At 33.0% G+C, this 21,935-nt stretch overlaps 1 protein-coding gene across 1 annotated transcript; it reads left to right on the forward strand.

Annotated features, from left to right (window-relative positions):
• The first annotated feature begins 4,188 nt into the window (after positions 1–4,188).
• On the forward strand, positions 4,189–5,223 carry LOC129959737 (uncharacterized). The gene has a single exon (XM_056072628.1). The coding sequence runs from the start codon at positions 4,189–4,191 to the stop codon at positions 5,221–5,223; it is 1,035 nt and encodes a 344-aa protein (XP_055928603.1).
• Positions 5,224–21,935: the final 16,712 nt, after the last annotated feature.

Here is a 21,935-nt window from a genome sequence, read left to right on the forward strand (position 1 = left end):
TAGTTATGTTTAACGATATATGCATCACTGACAAAGTATTAGTAAGATAATTAATATATATTAGTAAGATAATAGTAAGAGATAATAATAGATATCAAGTAAGTACTTACTCTTATTATAACTTAGTGAGTTATAAGTTAATAACTCTTATATATAAGTAATATATAAGAGTAAGTAATAAATATTAGTAAGATAAGTATTAGTTTGATAATTTTCTGTATCCTTCTAATAAAGAAACGCAGACATAAAATGTAATATTAAAGAAACTTGAAATTACATCTAAGAAGAGAAAACAAAATTTATATTTACATATTAAGCTAAAAGTTATTTCTTCGTTTGAATTATAAGATAAAGTTATTAAAAATAAAAAACCAATCAAAGCAATTAGGATACGGGGAGGGGAAGGAGAGAACCACCTGTGCAACTGCCAAAGGATCCGCATATTTTGTTCAGTTTAATCATTAACGTCCCGTTTTAAAGTCACACTAGGGCTATTTTTGGACTGATCTCGTAATTTTGAATAGCGGTCAGATGACGAGGACGACATCTGAGCAGACAACCCTTCTACAAACTTCCACACCATACCAGCGGGAAGATGTTGGGACCCGACGGATTTAACGTGCACCAGACCCGTTTACACGACGCTTCTTCGGTGGGATCATGTCTCGAATCCGAAACCCTCCGGTCCCGAAGACCAGACCACCGCGGCCCTAGTGTCGTAAGGTAATGTGGTTGTTGAAATTCAGAGAAATACATGCAAATTAAATTTGGTGTGTTTAATACTTAAATATAATCTATGCAAGTAACGAATTCCTTATAATATACAGTCAGTGGCAGAAATATTTTTGAATTTCGTTAAATATGCAGATTAGATTCATTAATATTCTAATCTTTTTTAAAACTACATGAGGGCAATTTGGAAAGTCACACAGTATATTTTAAATCATAGCCAGATAAAGGTAGGTGAGTCGTTACTCTACTCTTTAAATTTCTAGGAATTTTACCTGAAGCGCTGGATTTAATTCGTATCCACATCTACATCGGATCTTTGATGGAGTAGTGTCTTCAACTTACAAACTTTCGGTCTCAAAGCTGAAATCACAAGACCTTTGGGGTCGTGATGACCTACTGGTAAGGTCTCTTCTTCAGATTGTTGGACACCAGGTTTGAAACCCTGTTTCATCAATCGTTAACTGGGTCTGGTATAAGTTAAATCTCACATCATGAATCAAATGTCTTTTGTCTAGTGTGATACAGAAAGCTAGGAAGTGAGGTGTGCCATCCTAGATTTCATCCTTGTCGTCCGACCGCGGTTCAAGATTACGAAGTTATTCCTAAATTAGCCCTCGTGTTGATTCAAAACAAGACGTTATTGTAACTAAAATAGTTATCTCGCAAGACTGTTGCAGCCCCAGTTAAGTAACAAAAATTATCTGAAGTTTTCAATACATACATTTAGCATTAATACAGTATCGTAAATGACATTATTATAGAGATGAAAAACGAATTGCCACCATAGAAAATGGACTTTAAATAGGGCGTGTGTAATAAGATTCCCTTACAAGCATATAGTTTGTGTAAATAATTGAGGAAATGGATATTAAGATTATTAAATAATTTACATATTTTAATGTTTGTACAACAGATCTGCATGATACTCCATTCAATAAAGTTGTCCTCTCTTCGTGCCTTTAATTGTTTAAATAACAAAATGAGTTCATTGATACAAACTTGACTCGAATCTTATTAGCAAACAAATGGTCTCATGCTATATTCCGAAAAACTTATTTTTAAACCCTTAATTGTTTTGTGTTTTTTCTTATCAAATTCGATGTTACCATCCGTTTAAGAAATGTACTGGCTTACCGAGTTAATTAAGAACCCACAGAATATTTGAGAATTGCGTGTAATTTTTCTATCAAATTATCTTATTCATTAATGATATAAATTTGAAAAGCGATAGTTCAATGCTTTTACTCATATGAGTGGCTTGAAAGGTGTTGATTTTTCAAAAATGTACCTCTGTAGCATACAGATTTTACATTGAATTTCCTGTAATTAAACGTTCCATTTTACTGCAGTTGTTTAATGCACTTTTTTTGATTACTTTCCATAAAATTTTAAATTACTTCTGCAATATCTTAAGTAAAAATATCCTTTAAAACAGAAGAACATTTCGTAAAGCAGAAAAAAATAGTTTTTAAATATTATTTTAATATTTTTTAATAACAGTCATATTCCGAATAAATCCAATTTATCCGAGTATTTTATTTTAAAATAAACGAAAAATCAAGTTCAAGTTACAAAAATGAATATAATATTATCTTTATCAGTTTATGCCTTGAGCCAAGGCAAAAATTTCGAAGGCAAATTTTTATTAAATTTCCGAAAAAAACTGTAAGATGTAAAAAAGAAATGCACACAATATTCCAATTTACGTTCATAAATTGGAAAATGGGAATGAATGATTTTGGTGAAAAATGAATTGCATATTGGGCATTTGTAAGTGCAAAATGACAAATTTTATAGGAAAAAGAAAAGTACATTTAAGACTTCACAGTTCTTTTATTACAAGCAACCTCTACAAATGCGTTTTTCAACTACCTCAGAGAGAACTGGAAAGTTCATTGTATAAAATCTATATTTACTACGTTTCGACTAAAGAACAACAAATCCAATCGGTTGGTATTTACTATATTTCCCACTTCCAATCTTCAATTTTTCTTATGCTTGAGACTTTAGATTTGTTTTTTCGTAGATAAACTTAAGATGCGTTTTCTATGGGTTTAGAAATATCAATTCATATAATTTTACTACAATGTACAGCGTCCAAAACAAAATAAGTATCTACTTTTATCATTCTGTTTAATTATTCACAGAATGTACATTCTTACCTACACTGAAATAGAACATAGTTTAGCATATTGACTAAATGCAGCATTCCGACGGATTCTTGAGGATAAAATTAGAGAGCTATTCTCCCAATACCTGGTATTATCCGTCTGTTCAATTCGTTTCCTTTGACCCGAATCTTACGGTCTTGCTCTGAAGTAGTTATCTTTTGACCATCACTCTTAACAAGCAGATTATCAACGTTCTGTGACACTTTGACATGGTTATCGGGACTGAATTCAAACTAAATGGTACAATACAATAACAGAGTAATATATTTAAAAAATGATAAAGCTAATTTTTTTTTTAACCTATTTCCTTTTACGCAGAACATATTTTTTACAAACATTCATATGCAAAATAAACTGTTTTTGCTAACATATTGTCGATTGGATAATGCAACTCTGTACTTTGCAGAGCGCAGCACTCATTTATGAAGAATAGAGGAAGTATTGCAACCGTCAAAAAATTCGAATTGAAGATTTTGACGAATCTCCACGTTGCAAACCCCAGTCTGAAAAACATATTTTTAGAATTATGTCTCTCTGTCTATCAAACAGTGAACGTTGATAATTTAGAAACGCTATATTTTCACATGCACTAGGCGATTGAAATTTTGTATTTGGAATTAAGATCAGTGTAGATTTTTATCAAATTTTCAACAAAATCTATTCACAGGATTTATTTTAGTTATATTAACGTCATATTTTAAAGCGGCACTAGGGCTATTTTGGGATGGACCTCTTAATTTTGAACCGTGGTCAGATGACGAGGACGACACCTATCCATTCACAGGATGTTTGCTGGTTGTTCCGGTAAAAGTAACTACAAAACACAATGAGCTAGATCAGTAAAGTTTGGTACATAGGTTTAGCACCTACAATATAGATATTTATTGAATTTTGAACCAAATCCGTCGAATAGTCGATAGCCTGTCGGTTTGTATTTTCACATGCATATAAAATTAATAATTCAAACGCAATGACTTAAAAACGCAATAAAATTCGGTAAATTATCTTCATACATCACATGTAGTTTGGCATCAATTGATAGGCAAAATGCATCAATGCATCCGAACTACATATTCTCGCGAAAGATTCAGTAATACTGTTAGATTCAAGCCAAAGATCTATATTTCGTAGCTGTCGTTTATTAATGCCATGCAAGGATTTCGCCGCCTTATCAAAGATTCACAATTTTATGCGAAGGAAGGAGATATATAATGGAGAGTATGCGAGAAAAATTTTTGGGAAGACAACTCTGGTTTAGAATGGAAGCAGTTAAAGAAAGATAAAAATGTCTAGTGATAGTCAGTCTCGGTTCAGCCCTCACAATATTGAAACATTCCAATATAAAAGTGTCACCTTTGGAGTGAAATGTAGCCCATTCTTACTTGCCGCAGTTATTAAACTGCATTTAGAAAAATTCGAAAGTGAATATGAAGAAGCGTGTAAAATGTTGAGCTATTTGTACTTAAATGACCTAGGAGCTGGCACGTCAAGCGTTTCCGAGGCTATAAAATTGAACAAAGAAATGATTTATATTCTAAGTCGGGCCAGCTTGAATCTTCGAAGATGGGCTACGAACTCCCCAATACTAAATGAAGCTTGGAAACAAGCTAATGTTGACCGTCTTGAAACATCCGAAGAATTAGGTGTGCCATTAAAAATTCTTGGACTCATTTGGGACAATATCAACGATAAATTTACCATAGACATTCATCAAATTTCTAAGACGAAGGATAGTAATCTTTCAAAGCGATTGATTCTGAGCATCTGTGGGATGCTGTTTGATCCATTGGGGATGATAACCCCTTTTACTGTCAGAATGAAGTTGTTACTACAGAACACCTGGGAACGGGAGCTCAAATGGGATGAACCACTACCACCGGACATTCAAGAGACATTTCTGTCATGGCTGGATGAGGTAAAAACTATTCCTCAGATTTCTTTGTCTCTTCCTTATTTCCTTGATACAGAGACTCCAATGGCTGAAATTCACATTTTCTCCGATGCAAGCCCAAAGGCTTATGGTTGTGTGGCTTACTTCAAGAAAGTGACCAACTGGAAGGTGAACTCTAGTTTCATAGTGGCGAAATGCCGCCAAGCTCCATTGAAAAAATTGAGTCTGCCCAGACTCGAACTCATGGGAGCCCTTGTTTCTGCCAGATTAGCAGAATACTTAAAACGAGCATTTTCCTGGATTACATCTGACCACATCTTCTTCTGGTCGGATTCGCAAATCAGCCTTCATTGGATAAAAGGAGACCCTCTACGATGGAAAGAGTTTGTGAGAAATCGCGCATGGGAGATCCAGGAGAAAACCAATTGAGAGCAGTGGAATTACTGCAGAGGAAAGACGAACCCCGCAGACAAGTTAACCCGAGGACTGTCTATCCGAATGTTAGCGCAAGGTGATGTTTGGTGGCATGGTCCAGACTGATTGTTTAACCCAGATCTATTACTTGACAACACAGTGAACAGCGAATTCAACGAAGTTGAAGTAGGAAACGAATTAAAGAAAGATTATGTTCCAGCGAGCAACCTAGTAATGACTGTAACCGGAACTAATTGTGATGATTATCTCGATAAACATCTCAAAATCACAAATGACCATGTAAAACTTATTTGTATTATTTCACATATTTTTAGATTTTCAGCTAATTGTAGGTACCCTCTGTCAAGGACTTCAGGGCCCATTACGACTGATGAAAGGATTCAGGCAGAAAACCAATTAATTCGAATAGTTCAACATGGTAAGTTTAAGGAGGAAATTAGAGATTTGAAAAGAGGTAAGAATGTTTCAAAGAAAAGTAAACTGTTAACCTTAAATGTATTTTTGGACAAAAATGATATTCTAAGAGTGGGAGGCAGGTTATAAAATTCCAAATTAAATGGTTATTCAAAATATCCTATTATGTTACTATCGAATCATATTTTAACTTACAATATTTTTGTGCATTATCACAAGAAATATTTACATTTGGGAGCACAGGCTTTGTTATATTAGGTACGTCAGAAATTTTGGCCAATCAATGGTAAACATAATTGTAAAAAGGTGATATTTAATTGCATTACTTGTTTGAAAAACAAACCTGTTTTAACATCCCAATTAATGGGTGATTTACCAGCTGATCGCGTAACCCCTAATAATGTATTCAACATTACTGGTATTGACTTTGCTTGCCCATTCTTCTTAAAATTCAAAATTCAGAGAAAAGGTATATTTGTGTGCTTGAAAGGTATTTATGTGTGCTTATGTACTAAAGCCTTGATTTCGTAACAGATCACCCATCTGACTGTTTTATTGCAAGTTTAAAGTGTTTCTTTGGAAGGAGAGGTAAATGTGCAAAAATTCTTACTGACATTTCCAAAACATTTGTCGGTGCAAACAAAGAACTTAAAAGGCTGTATAATCTTGTCAACTCTCCTGATCAATGTTTAAGTGAATTTTTAATTTCAGAATCTATTGAATGGAAGTTCATTGCACCTAAATCGCCGAATTTTGGAGGTATTTGGGAAGCCGGAGTAAAGTCCTTTAAATTCCATTTAAAACGCGTACTAGGAAATCAAAAACTAACTCTGGAAGAATTTCTAACAATTTTGGCTGAAATTGAATGCGTCCTAAATTCTAGACCCCTTACTCCGCTATCTCCGGAATTCGACGATTTTGAAACTTTGTCACCTGGTCATTTTTTGATTGGCAGACCAATTAATGGAATTTCCGAACCATTGTTAATTAAATTAAATGAAAATTGATTATCATAATAGCAAAAAATTACAAAATTTTCTCAAAGTATATGGAAAATATGGAAACGCGATTATCTTTGCAGTTTACAACAACGTTACAAATGGAAATTTAATAAGGATAATGTAAAACTCGGAACACTTGTTCTGATAAAAAATAATAATTTACCTGGAACAAAGTGGTTGTAGGGAAGAATTACTGAAGTTTTCCACGGTAATGACAACCAAATTAGAGTAGTCAATATTAAATTACCAAATAGTAATATCCTAAAACGAAATTTTCGTGATACAGCTATTTTATCCTCTGGAAATGAAGTGTATTAATGTTATTGTTATTTGTTTTAGTTTATAATATATATATTATGGAATTTAATAATCAGAATTGTATTTCTATTTATACTAATTGTATAATTTGTATTATTGGGAATTTATTGTGACTATAGTATGCAATGTTATGAAGGTCTTCATCCGGGAGGTGGATGTTAGAGTTTTGATTCCCTCCGGTGGAGAAAAGGAAAAATTCTGTTCTCCTAAACCAGATGTATTCGAGACGTCGATGCGGCGACATGTACACACACACACTCTCTCTCTCTCTCCTGTCTTTGTGTTGTGATGTGCTTGTGTGGTAGCTTAGAAATGTCCGTGTCCATATATGTGTCAAAATAAAACCTATGAAAGTTTCAACTCCTGCTTCGTCATTTATGGAATGTGTCATGCACTGATTGAACACCGAGGAACTCAAATCTGTAGTAGCATCTTCCAACTCATCCTCTTTACTCATGCTTATTTTTCTTAGGGAGTAGATAGTGTGGGTGAATGATTGTTCGTTTTAACTTTCGTCTATATACGTAGTTATTTAAAAAAAAGACTCTAAATAATTTAGTCTACGTTATCCCAAAGCAAATCCCAATTTAAATTTTAATTATTATAAAGAATTTTATTTTCATTGTTAGTTCATTGAATGTGCAATGCAAATCCTCTATACAATGGATTTCTTGTTAAAACCAATACTCATTATATCGGTCTTTCATTGTATTTAACCAATTAAACACGATTACCGTCATTTAAGTCAGTTTTAGATGCGATTACCATCATTGATATCAATTTTAGATGTATTTAGATTAGAATTACCACAATAACCATGGTGTCAGTTTTCAAATAAATTCTAAAACAATTAGATCAAGTACTTTTATTTCAACCTTATACTTAAAATTTTGTTCAGTAATAAGCATTAAAACGAACAAATGAAGTGAAGTGTTGTAAAATATAAAAGCATTAAACAATGAACAAAACCATAAACTCACATCTACAGTGGAGTATGTTTGGGCAATCAAAATTAAAATATGTGAACACTAGTATAAAATTAGTTCTTGGACGAACGGGCACTGATATCTAATGGAGGAATTTCCACTTTCACCCCAGTTTCTTTCTTGATACATTCAATAATTGTGGAAGCAACGTCTGCAGATTTCCTAAGATTTTTAATAAATGATTTCAATGCAATACGAATCATTTTAATTTTGTCAAGAAGAATAATCAAACGATTAAGGTGAGGGGAATAAATATTAAATCCCATTGTATGTACGTTCTTGTGAAAGTTATCAATATTCGATTTAGCTATGCTTAACCATTTAACCTTTAGCGTGATTTCTTGGCGTACGATTATTAAATTAATAAGAACAAATGTACGATATTCAAGAGGCAAATGGCTGGTTCCTGTAGTCTCCACATGCTGTATAACTGACACTACCTCATCAAAAACTTCTCTAAATTCATTCACAATGGCTTCATACAATTTAACTTTCTTTTCAACATAATCTAAAAAGCTAACAAATTGTGGGCCGTAAACTTCTTTGTATTTAAGTGACTGCAGGTTGAAAATCATTAATTCACTTAGCCGTCTAGCATTCCATTCTTTACAAACTGTACTGTTAGATTCTGCAACCTTTTGGAGAACTGATGTTAATAAATCAGATTTCTTTTTAGTGGTAATTGATGAGGCGCTATCGCTCTGAGTGGGTCCTGTAGAATCGCTGCCATTGTGGACGGATAGTGTTGTGGAGCTGTCATCTTCAGTATCTTGGATGACATCTTTAGTCGATAATTCAATTTCTTCCGCATCAGCTTCAACTATGTTTGATGCCATATTTCGAAACTTCGTCGGAACGGTACAGAATTCCAAGACCTGAAAATAGTATTTCTTTTGTTAGTAGTGCCTTTGGAAAAGAGAAAGAGGATTTACTAGCTTTATTTCAAGAGAATAGTGTCATGTGATTTACATTATCCTAACAATGAAATCAATTCAGTTCTACGTTTGATGGCCTCCCGCTGATGTAGTGTGGAAGTTTGGAGAGGGAGGTGTTAGCTCAGCTGTCGTCCTCATCATCTGACCGCTGTTCAAAATTACGAGGCCCGTCCCAAAATAGCCGTAGTATTGCTTTAATATATAACAAAACTATCCACATAAATCCACATAATTTAATTAAATTCTCAGAACCAGCTTTTACCATATGTGGAATATATTACTAATAAATCCTCTTTTGCATGTTTAAAAACTTTTAAAATAAATTGTTTTATATTTTTAAAAAAGCCCAATTCTATATTTAAATAGTATTTAGATTATGCCCTAAGTCTTTTTATTATTGTTTAATATATGAACCTCGAATTTATTTATTCGAGAAATACTGAAACCACTCTCTAGAAAGGGCCCCGCGATTGATGGAGAAAATGGATGGAGGGTCTGTTTATATTTCGTAAAAAGGTAAATTGTGATTATTATTCCGGATACTTGGAAATTAGAAGATTAAAAAGAAAAACTGCGGATACCTCGTAATATTGTCAGAAAAGATTGCTATTTACAATAAAATACTTTAGAGAAATTTTTATTTACAGTATGAAGCCTACGTTTCAAATTTCGATGAATAAATGGAAGATATGTTCTTAAAATTTGCTAATTCACTTTTCTGCAAAGTAATAATTTTTTTTTTATGTTAAAACGCTTTTTTATTTGTTATTGAATTTTTTTATAATATTTTGAGATTAACGACGTAAAATATTTTTCGTATCAGTTCTGAAAGTTTTTTTGCCGTTTGAATTAGCCATATAAGCAATCAATACGAAAGTTTCAGTTAAACGCCTCTACATTTGCATCCATTTTTTTTTTCTGCAGATCAATAGAGTTTGTTCCCGGAATTGACAGCCCTGCTGGCTTGTGCGCATGCATTAGGATGCGTTTACTTAGTCATAAGCGCATGCATTAGGATGCGATAGGAGTGAGTGGGACTGTCGATACTGCTACATACAACGGTGACAGGGAGGTTGGCTGTACATAAGAAGTGGTGAGAGGGAAAATGCAAGGAGGGAATGTTTACAATTATACTCTGTTCCACCCTAACTTGACAGTAGAGTATATTCTAGGCATGCCGAATCACAGTCGTTGTCAGGGGAACTGGGTTACTTTAAACTACAAAGTTACTAGAAATGCAGATCGCTGGCGAAACTTTATCTCGCAAATTTTTCACCAAATAGTAAATATTTATTAACTTTATTATCATTTTAAATCAGAGAATTAATTTTTTTCCTTATTTTGTACAATATTATTGATCCGTTATTCTAATAAATCATTAAAATTATGTCATTTCGTTTCATCGTTTTTCAAAAGAAAACCCCAAATCTTTCAATATTCTGTAAAGCATAGTTCGGCTAATGTTTTTCGAAAAGTATCATCTGTATCATCGTTCATATCTTTTAAAACTTTATCTAATGTTGGGATCTCATTTCTCCGAAAAAATGCATGGATTTTTCGTCAAATACAGGATAATGTAAAATCATCATATTTTACATACAAGACTTGAATGTTTACCTACTGAGACTGGTCGTTTCTTTCCATGGTTACTTAAAGGACTGGATGCCTTTATTTCTTTTTCAAACGGAAAACTGTTCTTTGCGAAACACCTTTAAGATGCGAAACTTTATCAACGATTTGGTTGATAGAATCTTGAGGCTTTTCTTCTCGGAGTCGAGAATAAACATTTAATATGTTTCTGCGTGCTGCACTTTTTGTTGGTTTCAATCGTCTTAAAGGCGTGTACAGAGCAGTCGGTGATAACACTTTTTCAGACATTTTAGCAGTGAATAGAAATGACGAATTGAATAAATATTCAACACTCGAAACTAATAACTACTAATGTGATTAACAGTATCAAAAATATCAGCTGGTAAAAAATGGAGAATAAAAAAGTACGAGTTATGAAAATAACGGTTGCAAATTGAATGAAACAATGTTGGCGGAAACGTACAAGTAACACGCGCCAAATATTTGACTCTGAAGACCGGTTCTGGCCAAAGTGGAATTCATTATGTCAATCGTTTGGTTTTATTCGTTCGCTTTATTTACAAAATACTTAACAGATAAGCCCTTCTAACTTGAGAATAATTTTAAATACATACTAATAAAAAAAAGGATTTCTGTAATTTATGATATTATTTGATAAATTTCTGCGCATTTTAGCTATTTTAAAGTCAAAATTGATGGGGAACTCTTTCCCAACGCGGAACGTCACATTTTCTGCCTGTTACAATACTGCCAAGTTAGGGTGAATCAGAGTATAACAAAAATGTGAATTCGGATAATAAATGTACACTTATGTCCAAAATTAAGGTCACAAAAATGTTTTTCAAAGTAATTCTAAATGGCTACCAGTAAAATTTAAACAAATTATATTTTACATATTGTGAAGGACTGCTAACACGATACTAACCTTTGTTGTAGGAAAAAGTGTTGTTTAGCATTAGTTTTTGGGGAACTACTGAAATTAGACCGTTTAGGAATCTGGGAATTTTGCCTGCAATTTCATGAATATTGCATTAAAACAAAACATTTAACATGTTTCCAGTGAGAATGAGTTCTCATAATCATTTAGACGATGTCTTGAGATAGAGAATCGTTGGCAGGCTTGAAGCTGGGCAGTCTCGAACGGAGATGGTACGATGGTTACAAGTGGCACTGAGAGTGTTATCCAGGTTGTGGAATCAATTCCAAACAAGTGGTACTGTAACCAGGAAGGTCGGCCAAGGCCGTCACAGAGCAATGACGCCTGCACAGGATCGCTATTTGGCATTACGCGCACGACGGCACAGGTTGACAACGGCTCCTCAACTTGCTCGTGACCTTGCTGCTGCGTTTGGAATAAGAATTTCAAGACAAAAAGTATACAGACATGTAGCAGAGAGGGCTATTTATGCCCGGCGACCAGTTGAGTGCGTTCCTTTGACTGCATCCAACAGAAAAGCCCGGCTGTTGTGGTGCCTAATATATCAGTCTTGGGCACAGCAAGAATGGGGGCGTGTTTTTTTCAGTGATGAATCGAGATTTACCACACATAGTGACACTCGTCGAATCTTTTTCTGGTGAGAGCGAGGAGCTCACTATCATCCCTTCTAAGTAAAAGAAATTGACAGATTTGGTGGCAGAGAAATCCTTATCTGGGGTGGCATAATGTTGGGCAGTCGTACACCACTGCACGTCTCCGATACGGGTACTGTCAATGCGCATCGCTATAGGGATGAGATCCTTGAAGCTTATGTGAGGTTGTTCCGGTGTGCTTTTGGCCCAGATTTCATGTTTATGGATGAAAACGCGCTTCCACACAGAGCCCAAATTGTTGATGATTTTCTTGAGGAAGAGGATATTCGACGTATGGACTGGCCCTCGAGGACTCCAGATCACAATCCTATTGAAGATGTTTGGGATGGTCTCGGAAGAACCATGTGCATGGTGGTCACATTCCATATTAGACAGGATTTTCCCGAGATAAATGCTTTATCTCTGATTCATAATGTAACACTTTTTGATATATCCTGCTTCTTGATTCCCAATTAAAATCTTTTTCATGTTGTTATGTGTCTATGTTCTTTCTTCCATTGTAGTGTACCTGTGTGTCAACTTTCGTGACAACACAGTGAATAGTTTTTTATTTTTCGCAGATTTTATGTTTGTGACCTTAATTTTGGACATGAGTGTACTTAGGAGAATTAAAAATTGCGGATAGCTCGTGATACTATCAGAAAAGATTGTAATATACAATTAAACACTTTAGAGAAATTTTTATTTTAACTACATATTAAATTACGATGAATAAATAGAATATATATGTTCTTAAAATTTCCTAATTCACTTTTCTACATCATAATAATTTTTTTAAAAAGTTAAAACGCTTCAATAATAAAAAAAGAACGTTTTGAAAGTGTTTTGAGATTAACAACGTAAAGTATTCCTCGTGCCACTCCTGATTTTTTTTTTTTTTCGTTTGAATTAACCTTACAAGTAATCAGTATGAAAATTTCAGTTAAAATAGTAAGGTCAAAAATGAACGATACTCACACACACACACTTGGGAAAATAACTAAATGAAAAAGTATCTAATGGAACAGAAAGCAAGGTCAAATATTGACAAATCCCGAAAATATGCTTATCCTTCTGACTCTCACCTTAACGAGGAAAAATCGTCAAAAAATTTTAGTCTTGGGATATTGAAATAAACAGTACCTTTCATATACTTTATTCTCATGAAGGATGAGCTCATTTCTTTTGAAATTAAAATAATTTTAAAGAAAACGGACGCAGCACGTTATAATAATTACACATTAAACAGAGGATTCTGGGAGGGCAGTTGCGTCCAGGGTAATATTAAAAGCTGCGGAAAAGTCTCGATTTTTTATTGAATTAATGAAGGTTTCCCATAAAAGTTTTCGTGGATTCAAAAGGATATGGCCGAGGAGCATGAATCTTAGGAAGAAGGATATGAATTCTTTCTCGTCTGTGCTCCTAATCAATATTATTCAAATAATTCATTTTAGAACCGAAGTTTTTGCTGTGAATTCGATTTGCTGCCGATACGGCTCTTTTGGGATAGATCTCGTAATTTTGAACTTCAGTCAGATGACGAGGGTGACATCTGAGCTCGCACCCCTCTTCAAGCTTCCACACCACACCAGTGGTAGAACATTAGACCCAGACAGATTTAGAGGGCACAGACCGCAAACACGACTATTCTTCGATGGAATAGGGTCTTGAATCTGGAACTCACCAACTCCGAAGTAGAGACTTTACTACCAGGCCACCGAGGAAACAATTTGGTATTTAGACTACATACAAATTTTATTTATCTAGTTCGTTGCATATTTGAATTATCGTATTCCCATACACGCGGCTAGACAGTTAAGCATATTTATGGACTTGATGCTATTACAATTTTGTCAATCTATTTCCGTTCATTTTTTGTCAAGCTATTTCCGTTTATGAGTTATCATTTCACATATGTGTTTTAAGATAAACATATATAATTCAGAAATTTTTCCCTAATGTAGAATATATCTAAAATATTCAATAAAGTTAATAGATCGAGATTTTTGGCGATTATAATACTTTTTTTTTTTTGTCAGAAGCGGCGTCAGCTGGGGCTAAGGGGGAAGGGGGCAGTTGACCTCGCCGTGTCGGTAACCACTTGCCTCCTTCTTCTTGCGTACAGCCGACCACCCCGCCACCACTGAACGTAGCAGTATCGACAGGATAACCACTTTCCTCCTCGTCGGCAAAAGATTGCGTGTCTTCGGCAAAAGCTTTCATCACTTCAGAATGGTTGAGAAAGACTGCATATTCTCGAATATGATAATTTGAAAACTATCTTGAAGTTAATATATTGTAAACCGTCGAGATATCCAAGTAACGGTTAAAGCAGTTTGACTATATTTGGCAAAATAATCGATAGGCTGGCAGGTCAATAAGATGCCGCATTTTGCGCGACAATTTTTGGTCGGCCGACTATGAACAACACAAAGCGATGGATGTCGAAAAAGCTAAATCTGCAGATTTTCAAGCTTTTGTCTGAAATGTCGTTTATCAAGCTTATAATTTGCATTACTTTTTGGCAATATACCCGACAAGGTGAATAAGATAACTCATTCTGCCGACAATTTCGCTACGGTCGACTATGAACTGAATGCGATGGAAGTCCACAGATTTTCAGACATTTGATTCAAATGTCTTTATTCAGTTTATAATTTGCGCTACGTTTTGCAGTATGACTGATAAGGTGAATTGTGAATAAGATATCGTATTTCGTCAAACTTTTTTGATTGGTCAACTAAGAATATGCGATGGGTGTCAACGATGTTAAATGCGCAGATTTTCAGACCTCTGATTTAAATGAATAAATCAGATCATTTGATTTATTCATTCAGTTTATAATTTGCTCTTTATTTAGCAGAATAATCAATAAGTTGATAGATGAACAAGACGACGCATTTTTGTCGACTAATCTTTGTCTTTCGGCTAAGATATTATCAAAAGTTATGAGAAAAATATTTTTCTCGAGTATTTTAATTATTTGCAAGTGGAATTAGTAGGGAAATATACTTTTATATTATACATGAATAGGGCGATAGAGTCGTTTACCCTAATTCATAATTCAATGTGTAATAGTTTTAAAATTAATCATCATTTTATTCATCTAATTGTTACTTCCTCGGTATTGAATTGGTAAATTTAATTAATTTATTTATTTGTGAGAATTCTCTGACTAAAATCTAATTAAAAGTTAAAATAAATTTAATAAAACCCTCTTTTCTCTCGGTACTCGTGCAAAATGCATACTAAGAAGAAGTTACCTCGCTGAGCCAAAATATGTGAATTCAATATAAATCACTGGAACAAGTAAATTGCATAACTATAAATTAAGTTTATTTAATAGTAAAATATCTGCATTTTGCAATCTAATTCTTACACTACAAAATACACTATAAAAATTTACACTACAAAAATACTGCTGACTTCAATTGACGACAAAAAATAAATGTATGCGGTATGGTAGATTTTTAACTACTTAAAAGAGCTTATCCAAATACGCACTAAATTTACTAAATAAATTACTACCTACATTCTTCACTTTTATAATTAAGCAATCAGCTGTGTGATTACGCTTCTGACGCTTCTTTCCGGCACCATTCCTCCCGCGAACATGATGCTGTGTGCATAATTGTCAATATTTGGTTTCTTTTCTTTTCGTTTTCAGTGTCTAATAAATGTGCTGTCTTCAAGAATCATGCTGAGATTTATTGAAAAGTAACAACACTTTCATTTACTCTTCGTGGAAAAATCTATACAATTTCAGATGCTTCTAAATTTATAATAGACTTCAGATAAAGATGTCTTGATGATTAAAATAGTTATTCGTGGAATATCCATATGTCATATATTAACCCCTAGGCATAGGCATTTATTTAACTTCCTAATTAGATGGCACTTCTTATTTGAGATAATTATTATTATTTTGTTCTTGTTGTTTATAATGGCACTTGCCATGGAAAAGGTCGCTGACGAAGTCACCAATTTTAAGCCAAGGGAGCGTCTCTTGTTTTAGTAGCGCCAACTAGGGCCAAGAGTACGTCTTAGCTACTCACGCATCACATTCGCTTGCACAACCCCTTTTTAAAGGGGGGCACATTTACACATCTCACAGATAGAACACATGAAGAACAACCATGCCCGAATCGGGACTCTAACCCAGAACGCCCAGATCACGGAGAAGACGCGCTACCCTTATGCCAGGACGCCGTCATTATTATTTTAATCCCTAGAATTATATAAAGACATTTGAGGTGAACATATACTATATTTTTTCTAAAATTAGATCTTAATGCAAGTAAATCTCAAGAGTCTCATAAAAATAATAGATTCAAATATCGACAATATTTTAATGGCCAGTTAAAAAAAAAAAAAACTGAGGATTTTCCCCCCCAAATATCTTTGTAAATTTTTAACAATGAAAGAAAGGGTCAGAATCTGAATAAAAAAGGAAGCCAAATAATACTTTATTTTCTTTAATTAAATATAGAAACTAATTATATTGAAGCCAAATTAAAGAAATTGTGCTTTCCCCCGCCTGGCAGATTTTTTTTACCTCTTTGCATATTTCATATACAAGAAGGTAAAATGATAATGGTGACAATCGCATATCAACATCGATTAAAATATCTTGCATTTGTACAATTTTGAAATCTATTGTCTACATAATGTGACAATCATTCTGTTATTGAGAGCGCTTTTTCATTTGTGTATTAGTATTATTTCTTTGTTTCGAGAGGGAGGAAGCCTTACCGATTGTCAGCAACTGATTATCGTTGGAGAAAACTCACAAAGGCCTTATTTTTATTTATTTTCTTATTTAATCTATTAATTATTCGATATTTGTTATAATTTTCTTCATTTACTTAAAATTTCTTTTTAAGATAGTACTAATTAGGGCTAAGAGGAAACTATGAGTTTGATTAGTGTTTTTTTATATTTTGTTTTTCATGTAAAAAGTGTTTCTAAATTTAATTGCATAGCCTTAAATATTTATTTCTCATTGATTATTTGCCATATTTTTCAGTTTAATTGTTGTGTTCATTAGGGTTAAATAATGAGAAGAATTTTTCTAGTGTTTTTATAATTTTATTTATTTGCAGTAAATTTTACCTTCAATTGTATAAAAAAATTAAGAAATAAATTTCTTTATTACATATGTATAGAAGTGTTTTTTTAATTACTAGTTATTTAATGTCTTATTGTAGTTGAAAGTGTATCATTGATGTGGTACCTAATAGAATTTGGAAATATCTCAGTATTGTATTGACTTTGTTCTAATTGATCTTGGGTTAGCTTATTTGTGTGCATATTACTCAGATGTTTATCGCTTTTAACCGATTGTTATAAAACAATCAGTTTAGAATATTTGTCTTGCAATGAATATTCTCTTGATTGAAGATTCGATGATTAAACACTTGAAAGCATATTTCTCAGGATTTGGATATTATATTTTACCGAGGTGCAGTCACAGAGAGGTTAACCAGTAGAATTTCTACAATAAAGGAAAATTATGATTGGATTTTAGTGCATGTTGACACCAATAACATATCAGTTGATAGTGTAGAAATTTCAAAAGTATAGGTAGCTAGCAAATGAGCTTTTACGAATCAACCCTAAGGCAAGAATTATTTTCTCTAATATCATTCCTAGAGATTTTAATTACTTTGAAAACGATTACTGGAGAATTGATCAACATATAAAAATCTTAAACCACAAGATTGAAGCTGTAAATAAAGCATTAGAAAAATTGTGCTGTAATGAAGAGGCTTTTATTTTTTTGCAGTTCCAACAAGCCATTCTGGTCTGGTTTCCAGGGAAGGAATGGTTTGCATCCTAATAAAAGTGGGGATCTTCGCTTAGCCAATTATTTCTATAGGTTTTTAAAGAAATGCATATCTTCAGATAACGCATCTCAAAAGGTATGTGTAAATATTATTGTTTATATGCAATTTTTAATAGTATATATTTTTTAAATACCGATGAAAGTTTGAAAAACATTAGTATTTATTTCGGTTTTTAACTTTAGTAGAGGAAAAATTGCCAGTCGATCACCTCCAGGATACATTTTGGATTCTTTGGAGTTTCCTCCATTGTCTTCCTGTGATCAGCCTTCATTTTTGTCACCATGGCCACAGCATGCTGGTTCTGCTCTGCCTTGTAGTCAGTTACCAACTTCTGTTGACACAGTTCCTTCATATGTTTCTTCTTATCCATCAGCCTTTCAAAAGGTATATATAAATGCACATATGTACCAAAGGTATATATAAATGCATTCTGATTATATACAATTTAGATTGATGTTTTTAGTGTCCATGGAGGTTTAAAAGATCTGTTACTCATCTTTCTTATATAACTATTACAGGTTCAAAAATGTCAATCAGTTGCTCCTCAATTCATTTTGGATTCTGCAGAGTTTCCTGCATTGTTTCCTCAAGACAATCTTAATTTTTATCTTCTTGGTCAAAACATGCTGCTACTTGGCCTTTAGCATATCTATCTGTTTCAGCTTGTCCAGTCTCAACTGCTTCTCTGTTCGACTGTTTCTCGTTCTCTTCCATCCTCTCATACTCTTCTTTGGTCGATTAAAACTTCTATTAGTCATGTTCAATTACTTGTACCTGTTATTTCCTATATGCCTATGGTTCAGTTCTTGCCATTCCATTCTGTTGCTGTGTCCTATCCTTCATTTTTATGTACCTATTGTTTCTCCATTTCCACCAGCTACTGTACCTGCAGCTGTTTTCTCTCTTCCAACTTACAATCGGTGCCTGCACTCTGCCAACCCACTGTGAACCAGAACCTGCTTGCACTTCCGTAGCCCAATGTCGACCACCATGTGCTTCTAAAAAGCTTTGAAAAGCAAGAATTACTAAGATAAGTAAAAATATTTTACCAAAATGTGACAAAAATATCTATGAAAATGTTATTTGCAGTATTCCTACAATAAATAAACTTGCAGTGTTGCTAGATGATTGTAAAAAAGAATATAGGACATATATAGTTTTGGCTTTAAATTAAAAATATATATATATCACTGGAGGAGGAGGTGCCCAGAATTGCTCATATTTAAGACTTGTATTTATTGTTGGAGAACTTATTTGTCCAAGTCGTCATTTTCAAGGCATTTAAGAAAATATAAATGTGTAGAACGCGTTAAGAATACTTATCCTAAAGAATCTCGGGTATGCTTCAAATCCTATTAATCAAGATCCTCTTTTGAAAATCATTGAAAACACTGTAAACCAAAGGTTTGTGATGCTTTAACTCTGCCAAAAAACAATTGTAATAATTTATTGGAGGTTAGTGTTAGTTCTCAAGCAGAAATTGTAAAAAAAAAAAAAAAAAAAAATTATGTTTAGTACCAGTTTAGATAATCAACATTTAACTGATAAATGTGAAAATTCTCCTCAAATGTGTCTAGAGTATGGTAGATTTTATAGCAGGAATGAATCTTTTAATAGACATTAAAAAAAATTGTTCCGGTAACAAGAATATTATTTTTGTACAGAATATAATAAAGCTTATGTTAGTGTATGGAATTTAAATAAGCATCTTAATGTTGTGCATGGCATTAAAAACATTAAGACTTATTCTTTCAATTCTAGGACAAGTTTTAAAATTTGGTTAGAATCTGAAATTATTGGTACTTGTACTTATTTTAAAAATCAGTTTGTAAAAAAAAAAAAAAATGTGGGTTGAAAATATTATTTTATTATTCACGTCGGTTTTTTCATTCATCATATCAATCAAGGATTAAATCGAGGGCAGAGTGAAATGGTAAACATAAAAATGAAAAGGGGGTAATTCTTTTCTATATAAGTTGTCCCGTTAAGATATGTGTATGTGAACAGAAGAATTTGATATCTGTTGTGTATTATTCCATTTATAACAATCAAATCGGTTTCAAGAACACTAAATATCTCTCCCTTAAAGAAAGTACACGCAATTTAATTAAATCTAATTCATTACTTTCTTTTCTCGTTTCAAAAATTGTTAACTTATTATGTGGTGATATAGGATATCGCCACATAATCAGCTTACAATAGAAATTTTTAATAGAAATAGAATTTTTTTTTCCACAAAGGAAACCTTTATATCTCGTAAAACTATACAGAATTATTTAAGGCACTTGCATAATTCAATTCAGCCAACCAATCATGTCATGTCTGTTTCTTGTATAGTAAAAGAATTAAGGAAAGATCCTATTTTTAAATTACAGAAGTCAAAAACAATTTGAGGGCCCTACGCATTTAGATAATTTTAAGTTCTTTTGCATTAGGTTTACAGACTAAAGCACAAAAGGATATGTTAGTTAAGCATTCAGATAAAATTCTTTGTATTGATGTAACTCATGGCACAAACTTTTATGATTTTTATCTTCTTTCCCTGCATGTTCAAGATGAGTATGGTCAAGGATATCCAGTTGCACATCACTAATTATTTCAAGTTTACATTATCAGATTCCTGACCTGAATGTAAATACTGTAATAACCGATGATGATTATTCCTTTAAAGCATTTAATTTTGTATTTAGTCCAACTATAAAACATCTACTATGGCAAAAGCACATTTTTCGCCCTTGGAAAAGGCAGTTGACTTCAAAAGTATAAGTTTTGCCGTCAAAAAATGTTTCACGAGTTGTTAAAAATGATGAAAGAGGAGTCTAATAAATTTTGAAAATAAACTTTCAATGTTTATCAACTGCAATTTAAATGAATGGCAAAATTTTATTGATTATTTTATTAGAAATTATTCTGGGAGAAAAGAATTATGGGCAACCTATATATATATATCCTCTTCAAACCTGACTTTTTAAAAACTGATTTAAAAATTTGATTCCAAGACCTTTTACCTTTGTTGCATCTCAGTTGTTCATGGAAAAAAAAATATTTGTTGATCAAACAATTTTAAATCCCATAATTTTAAGGTACACATTTGTGTACCTCTGGTCTTAATCAAGTTACAGTATCCTCGATAAAAAAAATAATAATAATTTTCCTGGTCGTTTAATAGCTATACTTTTCCTATTTTAAGACCTTATAAATGAAAAAAAAATACATAAAATTATTATATTAATAATTTATTAAATCCTATTTTGAATAAAATTTCAAAAAAAATCGTTTTTAATATTACATAAGTAGATACTTTATTTTGAGCACTTGACTCTACTCCTAGGATTACATCCCGGATTGCATTTTGATGCATATTTATCGTCCATGTCTTGTTGTAGATAGATGGCTTAACACATCAAATCTTATTTATTTTAATGGGGTTAGGGACAATTTGTCTTGTTCTTTTAGGAGTATTTACATCAATTGGTGGTAAAGAAATCTCCAATGGCCTTTCAGTTGCATTTCCATCATTTGATGATCATTCTTAAATTAATTTGTTTTCATCCAAAGATGATTTTTTACTTTTTCTTGGTTTCCTTTCTTGCTGAGAAAGAGAATTCCCTCATATTTCAACAGGAACCGAATTATATGCATTCGAAATTGCAATAATATCATAAAATTTTCTGCTTCATTCCTGATATCTCTCCTTGTCGTTTTGCCACCATTTTATAATATATCCAACAATTAACTACTACTAAATCTATAAAATGCATGATACTCGCATTTGCCATTTTTTGTCCTTACTGCACACCGGTAATATGCAAAATAATGTTCGGTGCCTCCCATATGCATAGTATATGCTTTTACAATAGCAGATTATTTTACATCAGCTTTTTGTTTCAGTTATTTTGACCGTCTTCTATCTGTTCCAATTGGCTCATTACCTATACATGTGGATAATAGAGTCACGGATTTATTATCTTTCTACTTGACAAGGCACTTTTTACTATCGTCTGTGACCCATTCATCCCATTCTCCACTTTTAATGCATTTGTCGGG

This window comes from Argiope bruennichi, chromosome X2 (genome assembly GCF_947563725.1).
Source record: "Argiope bruennichi chromosome X2, qqArgBrue1.1, whole genome shotgun sequence".
Lineage (NCBI taxonomy): Eukaryota > Metazoa > Arthropoda > Arachnida > Araneae > Araneidae > Argiope > Argiope bruennichi.

Coding starts and splice junctions, on each gene's coding strand:
- LOC129959737 (XM_056072628.1), top strand. CDS start 4,189: ATGTCTAGTGATAGTCAGTCTCGGTTCAGCCCTCACAATATTGAAACA.